The 12,341-nt window shown below is 38.4% G+C and overlaps 1 protein-coding gene across 1 annotated transcript in view; it reads right to left on the reverse strand.

Annotated features, from left to right (window-relative positions):
- Nucleotides 1-12,341, reverse strand: part of RAC3 (Rac family small GTPase 3) — a 296,914-nt gene that overhangs the window by 116,116 nt on the left and 168,457 nt on the right. Inside the window, exon 3 of the mRNA XM_044068215.1 lies at nucleotides 1,054-1,171. Coding sequence (XP_043924150.1) covers nucleotides 1,054-1,171 — 118 coding nt within the window. The remainder of the gene's footprint in view (nucleotides 1-1,053; nucleotides 1,172-12,341) is intronic.

Raw genomic sequence — 12,341 nt, forward strand, 5'->3', positions numbered from 1 at the left:
ATGCTTTTTGGCAAATATTACATAAGGTATCCCCCCCAAAAAAGTAAATGAAACAGTGATGATTATTTAAAGGATTTTCTCTGCAGTTAGATTAAAAAAAAAGAATGACAACTGCTTAAAAGATGTTCTCTGTAGTTATGTTCATATAATCTTTTGGATAACAAAGTATTGAAAATGTGCTTGAAAGAATGCTGTATGTCTCTCTCTACCCAGTTTTAACTGGTAAACAATCAGTTTTTACTTATTTCTATTATTTTCAAAGTAAAATGTTTATGATCTGGGACACGTTCTTTTAGGTCTAACCTGAAAATTCAGTGTATATAATATGACAGTACACATGTTAAGATGAAACAGTAACATTCAGTAATATATAAATGTATGTCTCATTCAAATAAACAATCTCACACCCATGAGAGAAATACCATGAAAAGCCATATAATCAAAAATTGCAATACAACAGTCTTAAAATGTAGATATTCAGAAAACAATTGGACCCAGATTCGGTTTGCTATGAAACAAAGAATAACAGTCTAGTGATCAATAAGCAAATATTGTAGAATGTAATCTAAATAGACTGTAATTACTGACATTAACATAAACCAACACAGAACAAAGGATTTCATTCAGAGTTTGCTATACATGGATCACTCTGTCTAGATATTGTTCAGTATCGAAAGGCATAATAGGCTAACAGTGTCTTATCTCCTATAATGTTTTATTCTCTGTTCTTAAAGAATAGAAACATAATTTACAACTCCTTTCATACCTTTGTTTTAGGAAAGCTGTCTGCTATTGCACAGAGCTATGGTAGTGCGTTTACTATGTTTTTTATGCATGATTTAACGTGTTTTTTAGAATACAAGCACTTTTGAATGTTTCAGATATACCAAAAATTAATTCATCGGCTTAATAATAAAAAATGACAACCATGTCTTCATCAAGTAAACTAATTACAGCCATAGCATATTCATTTAGATGCGAACAATTTTAGATTTCTGAATTAATTGCATCTTAGCAGAATGATATTTCAGAGGTAAACATCAGGATACTTACTGTTTGAGGATAAGACAGCGGTCGCAGCCTGTCATAGTCCTCCTGACCAGCTGTGTCCCACAATCCCAGATTTACTGGTTTTCCATCCACCATTACATTGGCAGAGTAGTTATCAAACCTGTGGGATAAAAGAGTAAAGTTATCAGTTCAGAGAATGTTGTGAAGGTAAGTATAAACTTTGTCATAGAAAATCAAGTGAGCAGAGAAATACTGCTTAAGTAATTGTTGCAATATTTTCTCTTTTAGATACTTCTTAAGCGCCCACAGGAAGAATTCACATTCTAGCTGTTTGCTATTATTTTTTTTTTTTTTTAGAGTTAAAGTTGCGTATGCTGAGCTGACACTGACCAAGTTGCCAGTGTGTGTCAACACACATATATGCTGTTGAAAAGGGTGCAGGTTGAAACTGGTCCTCACTAATGTTTATCTGGGTAAGTGAACTCTGCTGCAGGAGCCCTCTTCATTCATGATCCAAAACAAATGCAGTTTGAAAAAATAGTTAAGATATCAACGTAAAGCTCCATACATTGCAAATAAATCAACATCAACAGACATATCAAAAACAATTGCAAGAGTATATATGGTGCAACGTAAAATATCCATCAGGAAAAGTAATGAGTATATTTGGTAACTGAGAAGCAAACAGATGAAAAGTATTGAGATGGATTTTATATCTGAAAAAGATACGCTGAGACTAGGTAGTAAAATAAAGAGTGAAAGCTAATAACAGAGGCAGAAGGAACTCTTACCCTCCAAATAGCAGACAGGAAATTATTTGACAGACTAAGCCCTGCTTTGAAAATGCTTTTCAGCAGTGTTCAGTGAGAAACTGTGGACATATGGTAGAACAGTGAATAACATAGCGGAGACTCTGATGAAGAATAAAGGGAAGCTACATACAACACAGTAACAATAAGTGTGCAGCACAGAAGTGCAAGTGTAGTTGTAATATGCAATGCAGAATGTATACAGCAGAGCTGCATAGATCCTATATAATACCACATAATTCTTCAAAACACAGTTCCCTCCTGTAGCCATGTGCAGAAACAACTCAATTTCATTTTAACAAACTAAGCCAGTGACTCTCAAATAAAAAAAACTAAAATTAAACTGAAAATAATAATCATTCATCTCAGTACCTCTCAAAAATTATACCAGTCCAGCCCTCTGTCTGCCTTTGATCGTCACAAAGGCAAGGTACAAAAAGTACTATACTACAACTACCTAGGAATTCTCATTCAGCCCAGCCTATCTTTTAAACAGCATACAGAAAATCTCACCAAGAGTCAATAAATCAGTCAGGGCCTGCAATGCTTTTTCAAATAATTTCACCCTCACTCTCATAGATAATTTGCAGTAAGCACTCATAACCAGATTGGAATACACCCTTCCCATAACCATACTACAGTCAGTCAAAAAAATCTACTGTGTTCAAACAACTATCAATAAAATCTGTTGCTTTATTATATTTTTTCTTAGGACAAAACATCATTGTACCACTTTCCAGAATGTTAATTGGTTACCCATAATCCTGCACACTAGTGAACTATACTTTTAAATTTCTCCACTCCAATACTGTCCTGCTATTAAAATAAACTTAAATTATTCCCTCCTTATTTTTCTGCAGCACAGATACCCCCTGGCTTTGCAAATGCTTCAGTTCCATAAGTCAGTTGGTAAAAAACATTTTGCAAAACTGCTCCAGCTAACTGGAATAAACTTTCCCATCAGACATAAGACAATATTATTCTCACAGTTTAACTCCTAAAGCACCTTAAAGACAGCTATAGTTACTCTTGTTTCATCAATAAGGTCTAATTTGGGGACCCTGTTAATATTTGTCATTATTCCAAGTAACACAAGTGCACAACATTCTTAGCAGAAAACTATTTGTAATATAAGCATGTAATATATTTATTGTAAAAATATAACATTAGAAGGAATGTAGTTTTTTTCTATTTTTTTCTTTTTTATCGATCTATACGGTTCAGTCATTGATGTGTACAGTTTCTTTCTGGGTTCATTTCTTACGCAAATATATTAAGCTGTGTTAATTTTGTTAATTGTATGCACTTGCTTCATTGGCTGTACAGCTGAACATTACATCGTGTCACAGCACTATGATTTAATGTAAACTTAGCTGAAAAATGCATTGTAAAATATTCAGAATACAGCCAAGTTCAAATTTTGTACATTATGTTGGTCTTTTCCTTTGTGTCCAGGTCATGGCTGAAAAAAATCTCCAGACCTGTCAAGCTACCTAGTTATGAGAATACAATAAAACAGAAGATAAAATAAATCTAGTAATTGAATCAAGCTGTAAGTCAACTGACATAGCTGCTGTTAGGTCATGATTAGAACAGCTACACATGTGGTTTGACAAAGAGAGCTGACTAATGCATGGTGACAGTGAAGTAGCTGAGACACTGGCATACCTGTTAATGTAGGTAGGCACTCGCATAGGTGCTGGCAGAGGTAGGCACTCATACAACTGCTGGCTTGGGTAATAGCATGTGTAGTCACACAGCTGCTGACATGGGTATTTACATGAGTAAGCATATAGTTGCTGATGTGGGTGTTGACATGAGTAGGGACATGGCTGTCGATAAAGGCACTGACATGAGTAGGCACATGACTGTCAATAAAGGTGCTGACATGAGTGGGCAAATGGCTGTCGATAAAGGTGCTGACATGAGTGGGCACATGGCTGTCGATAAAGGTGCTGACATGAGTGGGCACATGGCTGTCGATAAAGGTGCTGACATGAGCGGGCACATGGCTGTCGATAAAGGTGCTGACATGAGCGGGCACATGGCTTCTGATATAGGTGCTGACATGAGCAGGTACATGGCTGCTGATATGAACGGGCTGATATAGGTGCTGACATGAGTGGGCACATGGTTGTCTATCAAGGTGCTGACATGAGTAGGCACATGTCTGTCAATAAAGGTGCTGACATGAGTAGGCACTTGGCTGCTGATAAAGGTGCTGATGTGAGCAGACATATGGCTGCTAACATGGGTGCTGACATGAGTAGGCACCTAGTTGCTGATACAGATGTTGACACCAGTAGGCACATGGGTGCTGACATGAGTAGGCACATGGCTGCTGATATGGGTGCTGACATGAGTAGGCACATGGCTGCTGATATGGGTGCTGACATGAGTAGGCATATGGCTACTGATATAGGTGCTGACATGAGTAGGCACATGGCTGCCTATAAAGGTGCTGACATGACTAGGCACCTGGTTGCTGATATAGGTGTTGACATCAGTAGGCACATGGCTACTGATATGGTTGCTGACATGAGTAGGCACATGGCTGCTGATATAGGTGTTGACATCAGTAGGCACATGGCTGCTGATATAGGTGTTGACATCAGTAGGCACATGGCTGCTGATATGGGTCATGTAAAATAAGCTCTTTTAAAGTCACCTTATTTTTCTCATTAACTAACTAAATCTGTTCTGGAAATTCAAATTGTTGCTGAAAATACCAAGAAACAAACCAATATAATTATGCTTAAATGTTTTTCAGGGTCATAATCCAGGAATCTGGACATTTGAGTTGAATGAAAATATTCATGTTAGAGAAAATGAGCGGTATGTCTTAACGTACCTGTCTCTGACATTTTAAGAGCTATAATGCTTTTTATTTATTAAGATGTGAAGGTAAGACTTTCTGTAGTACAGCTACACAAACCTCAGTTCAAAAACATTATAATAAATATAAAAAGTTTTAATCTATAAGCCTATAAACACATAATGTCATGCAAATCTACTGTATGGTTGTAAAGTTACAAACTTTAACTGTTCTGAAGTTCAAACCCTGTTCAGGGTTAAAGTGGAGCTGGAGTGTATCCTGGCAAGCAATAAGAGTAAGGAAGAAAATGCAGGATTAGATGGCAGTACTTTGCACATTAGAAGTAATGTGATTAAAACTGTGCAATTTGTTTAAACTCACTAGTAGAGAGGATGCCCTTGCAGCTGAGTAGGAAAAGCTGAATTAATTTTTGTTGTCAGATGCTGCAAAATAGGTTATATACCCAAAACAATTGATAATGTTAAAGATCTGAGAAATTAATTTTTAAGATCTATCTTGATGCTTCTTTTACTTAAACAAACAGCAGATCCTAAGCTTTCCACAAGGAGGAAATGATTTTTTTCATCTCATGTATTTTCAGTGATATGTAATTTGGATTCAGAATCAAATTAAAAACAGAATAACAGATAATTGGAATCTTTTGGTGTGTTATCCATATTTGATAGAAAAACAGAGAGCATGGGTAATAACCCACTTTCTGTTATTAAAATAGGCCCTAATTTAAACTTCAGTTTGGAAAAGCCTTATGAGACTTCAGAGATGCTGGTCAGTACAACAGTAAGATTCTGCAGACAATACAGATTTGTAAACAATGACCATCTTTTATTTTTACCAATTTCATTTTTACTTTTTACAAATTTCAGTAAATCTGAAGGAGTCATGGAGCGGCAAGACTATAACAATGAAACCATGGTTGATGTTGCAAAATGAATAAGTTGTGAAAGTTTATGTCAGGAAGACCATCAATACACTTTAACAAATATTGTATGAGCATTATTATGCCATATGTAGTAAATTCATGTAAATGCCTTATACAGGTGTACTACAGTATGTATCACTTTGACTTAAAATGGACATTTGGGAGGGCAGCCTTAACACCACTCTTAAAAAACACCTTCATTGAGTTATCACTTCTGACATAGGCAAAATTACATTTATATAAAAGTAATCAAACCATATTAAGTTCACATTTATAAACATTATACATCACATATGTTGTTCTATACAATATAATCTATCCAATATTATGTAAATTGTTCATCCCTGTCTTCTGTTAAACCTCCTTCATCCCCCAAAGCATTTTCTGCATGTATTGTTCCCACAATTTCCATTTTTTTCCATGTAATTCACTCCTACACATTTCTAAAGATCCCACTTCCTGTTTGTTTATTTCTGTTACAGTATTCACTACTTTAAGTATGGTTGGTTTAGACTTTGATTTTCATTTTTAGCAAATGCTTTTTTAGGCAGCAACCAGAATTAAACTTAACAAGGCCTTGCTATGTCTTGACAATTCACATCCTGTATCCCAGCTCAAAAACAAATTCCTTAGTTACATTCATGTACTTGACCACTATTCCTGACAGAGCACTCTGTAGGGAATTTTTTTAGTGTGTGCCATCTCATTATACTCTAAAACAAATGCACCCATGTACCTCTTTCTTCCCCATTATACCTCCAACATTTGCCATCTAACTGAGGAAAAAATTCTTTGGAGTCTGCTTGGGGTATAAAAGTACCTATGCAAACACTTCCAGGCAAAAATCCTAACTCTTCTAGACTTTGTTGCATATTTGGGAGCCATACATAGGTCCTCCCTTTTTTAATTGCTTATTTAATCTCTCCCCAATCTTTTCTGATCTCCTCCAATTGATTGTTATAGTTATTGTGCAATATGTTTTATGCTGTACTAATTATCCCCTTTTAACACCAGCTTCTATTTTGATTCAACTAAAAATTCATTCAGTACAGGTGTTTCATTTAGGATTCCCTGATCCCTTTCTCTTTGCCTATACTCTGATATCAATCTCTGATAGGGAAGGCAATCTCTAGCCTGCAATCCAAATGCCTTTTTGGCCTCTTCCCATTCTATTACCTTTCCCTCTCTATCCTTTACCAGTTTCCTCCCAGCCCTAGACTTAACAGCATTCTTGGATGAAGAAAAAAAAAAAACAGCTGAAATTGCAACTTAAACTAGATGTGGGTCACTGCTCAGGTTTAAATGACCACTTGAACATTACATACATAGTATAAAATTGAGACTGCTGTAATGAGTTGCTTGGTGTTGTATCAGACAACATGAGTACATGAGTACTACATTATGTTTTTTTTTTTTTTTTTAAATTGTTGATATTTATTTTTTTGACTGTTTACCTCATGTGGTCCATTGATGTTATATATTTTTTAATAATTATTAGTACAACCTATTTGTGTAATGTTTTCAAAAAAATGTATATAGCTATGTATGCAGATGTAGTTTTGTATCTATTTTTGATATGTTACAAATGGAGTCTCAGTTTCTTTAACTGCAGTGGGGTTTGATTGCTATATTTGTCATGTGACAATTAATGCATTTTTAATGTATAAATTGGTATTATATATTTTGAATAAGTGTCGGTATGTGTGCAAAATGAAAGCACTTGATTTTTTTTTATTTAGTTTGGTCACTGTGCCAAGAGTTAGGTTTTTGTTAGTTTTAAAGTATCTTTGCTTTTTTTTCACTTGAAATAGCTTCTGTAGCTTACCTTGAACTAGCCTGAGCTGTTTTTTAACTGATTGCTGCATTATTTTAAAATCTGCACTTAAAGTTACATTTTAGTCGAATTTGATCGAAAGTTTGCTTGTTTGCTTGTTTAATTTAACTGTGGAGGCTGCCCACTAAAGTGTGCTAGCCTGTGTAACTAATTTATCACTGTTTCTGCATTTTCTGTGTGTTTCTACCAAAAAAACCCCCAAAAAATAATCCTTGTTTTCCCGCCTTCCTCGACTAGTTTAGACCAGTTTACAGGCATTGCTGTATTCTGGGCTGTGGTGTAGTTCCTGTGTTGTCCATTACCTTACTTGGATAGAAGGAAGTTTCTTTGCTCACCAGTGGGAGTGGGGAGCCTTGAGCAGCCTACCTGTCCTTGGGGAAGTGACCTCAGCACAAGAAGCTGTAGTAATTGGTTGTTTGGGACCATTTCTAGCTCTTTTGTAGTTCACTGTTTAAAATCCGCCTCTGGGCATTTTTTCTGGCTATACTGCTCAGACAAGCTCCACGTGGGTTTACAGAGTGGTCCTAGCAGCAGGGAACTCAGAAAAGCGACTACCTTCTGGATTTAAGTATCTTTGCTTTTTTTCACTTGAAATAGCTTCTGTAGCTTACCTTGAACTAGCCTGAACTGTTTTTTAACTGATTGCTGCATTATTTTAAAATCTGCACTTAAAGTTACATTTTAGTCGAATTTGATCGAAAGTTTGCTTGTTTGTTTGTTTAATTTAACTGTGGAGGCTGCCCACTAAAGTGTGCTAGCCTGTGTAACTAATTTATCACTGTTTCTGCATTTTCTGTGTGTTTCTACCTAAAAACAAAAAAATAATCCTTGTTTTCCCGCCTTCCTCGACTAGTTTAGACCAGTTTACAGGCATTGCTGTATTCTGGGCTGTGGTGTAGTTCCTGTGTTGTCCATTACCTTACTTGGATAGATGGAAGTTTCTTTGCTCACCAGTGGGAGTGGGGAGCCTTGAGCAGCCTACCTGTCCTTGGGGGAAGTGACCTCAGCACAAGAAGCTGTAGTAATTAGTTGTTTGGGACCATTTCTAGCTCTTTTGTAGTTTACTGTTTAAAATCCACCTCTGGGCATTTTTTCTGGCTATACTGCTCAGACAAGCTCCACGTGGGTTTACAGAGTGGTCCTAGCAGCAGGGAACTCAGAAAAGTGACTACCTTCTGGATTTAAGTATCTTTGCTTTTTTTCACTTGAAATAGCTTCTGTAGCTTACCTTGAACTAGCCTGAACTGTTTTTTAACTGATTGCTGCATTATTTTAAAATCTGCACTTAAAGTTACATTTTAGTCGAATTTGATTGAAAGTTTGCTTGTTTGTTTGTTTAATTTAACTGTGGAGGCTGCCCACTAAAGTGTGCTAGCCTGTGTAACTAATTTATCACTGTTTCTGCATTTTCTGTGTGTTTCTACCAAAAAAAACAAAAATAATCCTTGTTTTCCCGCCTTCCTCGACTAGTTTAGACCAGTTTACAGGCATTGCTGTATTCTGGGCTGTGGTGTAGTTCCTGTGTTGTCCATTACCTTACTTGGATAGAAGGAAGTTTCTTTGCTCACCAGTGGGAGTGGGGAGCCTTGAGCAGCCTACCTGTCCTTGGGGGAAGTGACCTCAGCACAAGAAGCTGTAGTAATTGGTTGTTTGGGACCATTTCTAGCTCTTTTGTAGTTCACTGTTTAACATCTGCCTCTGGGCATTTTTTTCTGGCTATACTGCTCAGACAAGCTCCACGTGGGTTTACAGAGTGGTCCTAGCAGCAGGGAACTCAGAAAAGTGACTACCTTCTGGATTTAAGTATCTTTGTTTTTTTTTCACTTGAAATAGCTTCTGTAGCTTACCTTGAACTAGCCTGAACTGTTTTTAACTGATTGCTGCATTATTTTAAAATCTGCACTTAAAGTTACATTTTAGTCGAATTTGATCGAAAGTTTGCTTGTTTGTTTGTTTAATTTAACTGTGGAGGCTGCCCACTAAAGTGTGCTAGCCTGTGTAACTAATTTATCACTGTTTCTGCATTTTCTGTGTGTTTCTACTAAAAAAACAAAAAAATAATCCTTGTTTTCCCGCCTTCCTCGACTAGTTTAGACCAGTTTACAGGCATTGCTGTATTCTGGGCTGTGGTGTAGTTCCTGTGTTGTCCATTACCTTACTTGGATAGAAGGAAGTTTCTTTGCTCACCAGTGGGAGTGGGGAGCCTTGAGCAGCCTACCTGTCCTTGGGGGAAATGACCTCAGCACAAGAAGCTGTAGTAATAGGTTGTTTGGGACCATTTCTAGCTCTTTTGTAGTTCACTGTTTAAAATCCGCGTTTGCACGGCTTTGCATGGTTGTGCGCATAGCGCAGCGCCGGTTAAACTTTTTCTGGCTCTGCCAAGTCTGCTCTTCAAATTTTCCCTTAAGGAAGCTCTACTCTTGGTATAAATAGACTACTCACTGTATTATAAGCCTAGCACTTGTTCTCAATACTTCTCTACTAAGTAAGCACTCTCATACTAAGTAAAGCACTACATCTACTTACCACCCCTGTGAATATCCACTTCCCTTAAAGGTATACCACTCCCTTATACTGTTCTAGCATGTCGAGTGGTAGATTACTGGCGTCGTCTCCAGTTCAGCTGGTCAATCTGGGTATCTTGAGACAATGCTAGAATTGTCTCATGTACACAGACAACCCTCTCCTCCTCCCAACAAACACAAATACATGTGAGAGATGCAACTATATAGCCAAACTGGAGGCTGAACTCTCTCAACTCAGGGCTGGCATGACCAGACAGGAGGAGATGGCAACCACACACACAACAATCCCAGTCCCACATAGACCTACCACAACTGCAAACCAAACACATAAAAACACAAAGACATACTCGAGGCTCTAATAAAAACTTACCAAAACAACAGAGGCTCCCAAAGCAGACATCCAAAAATCCACCACCTCAAAACAAAACACATGCAACACATACTTCAATAAATCAGTGTGTCGAACAATCGCAGCCCTTAAGGCCAAACACCTTGCCTGATACACTAGTAATAGGTGACTCCATAGTCAGACACACTGATGTCCCACTGACCAGGCTGAACAAGGAGAAGGTGACTGTGAGCTGTCTATCGGGAGCTAGGATCCTCCACATAACACATGCACTCAGGTCACTCCAAAGCAAGTACAAATATGACTCCGTCATTGTCCATGCTGGTGTGAATGACCTGAGACGTACCTCCCTGGACTACATGAAAAGAGACATAGAGGAGCTCTCCGATTATGTAGCCCAAGCTGGTATGACCCTGACCCTGAGCAGCATCTTGCCCTCACCAAGAATGATACCACAATACAAAGACAAGATGATCAGCTTTAACAATTGGCTCAAGTACTGGTGTCATTCTAAGGGGATCCAATGTCTGTCTGCCTGGGATGATATGTTGGACAAGCCACGCTGCTTCGCAAGGGATGGCTTACACCTGTCACCACTGGGCTTCCGGATATTGGCTAAGGTTCTTGTCACCCCCATAGTGCCTTTTTTAGACAAGGCTCAAAAGACAAACCCACCTCCTTAGAAAACAAAAATGGAAAAAAACTAAGGGTAATGCTGCTCAACGCCAGAAGTCTAAATCTCAAGATGCAGGCACTTGATGCACTCCTCAGCATGGAGAACATCGATGTCTGTGCAGTAACTGAAACCTGGTTCAAGGCTCCTGAGAGCACCCCAGCACTACCAGGCTATACCTCGTATCATGCTTTTCAGCCCCAAAACCCGGGCCGAACCACAAAGGGTGGGGGAGTGCCCATATTCATAAAGGACACCCACACCTCCAGGTTAGTAGTAACACATGAAGCATCAGAGACCATACATGTGCAACTAACCATAGGCAAAACTGCTATACAACTGGTAGCATGTTACAGACCACCCTCCCAATCTCAAGAACCACACTCAGCCTTCCTGAAGATATTGGAGGATATGAATGTATCACAAAATACCATCATACTGGGAGACTTCAACTACCCAAACATAGATTGGGTACATTATTCTAGCCCTAATACCCTAGCCCAAAGGTTCCTGGAATTCATAAATTCAAATGCACTGGAACAACTAGTCACCTCTCCCACTAGGGGAGATAATATACTAGACCTGATCATCACAAACATGGGGACAAAATGCTCCACACCGGAAGTATACCCCTCACTAGTGAGATCTGACCACAAACTAATCACCCTGGATATACATATCCCACCTCCACCCCCAGCACAAAAGACCACAGTGAAAAACTTCTCAAAAGCAGACTTCACTCTTCTTAAGACTGAGATGGTATCCTTTAAGCCCACTGTGCCAGTGGATACCACATCCCACAATGCCGAATCCTTCACAAGTGCTTTCTATGGACATCTCCAAGAATGCATGGATCATGCAATCCCAAACAAATCCAAGTCCCTCTCCACCAAATGTAAGCATCCTGTCTGGTGGACCTCAGCCATAAACAAATTGTATAACAAAAGAAGGAAGCTACTGCATGTCAGAGCGAAATCCCATGAAGGGAAGACATCTCTGATCAACATTAGCAGAAAACTACGTTCTTTCATAAAAACATCCAAGGCAAACTTTGAGAGAAAAATCGCTAAGGACACTAAAGATAACCACAAAGCCTTCTTCAGCTATGTTAGAAACCTGGGCGGAAACCCTCAGATATGCTCAGAGTTGGTTCACAACAACAAAAATACACTGAACCCACAGATATTGCTAACATTCTGGCTGACAGGTTCAGTGCAAATTTCTCCCCTCCTTCACCCCCAAAAGAAGAAATACTTATCCCAGCTGAATGTAATCTCCCTGTCATCTCAGATGTCCAAGTGAGAACCGCCCTAAACAAAGCAAAAAACACAGCATCAATGGGACCTGACGGTATCCCGGGATGCGTGTTACGTGAACTCCAAGAG

This window comes from Protopterus annectens, chromosome 4.part0, assembly GCF_019279795.1.
Source record: "Protopterus annectens isolate FY-2018-M chromosome 4.part0, PAN1.0, whole genome shotgun sequence".
NCBI classification, from domain to species: domain Eukaryota; kingdom Metazoa; phylum Chordata; order Ceratodontiformes; family Protopteridae; genus Protopterus; species Protopterus annectens.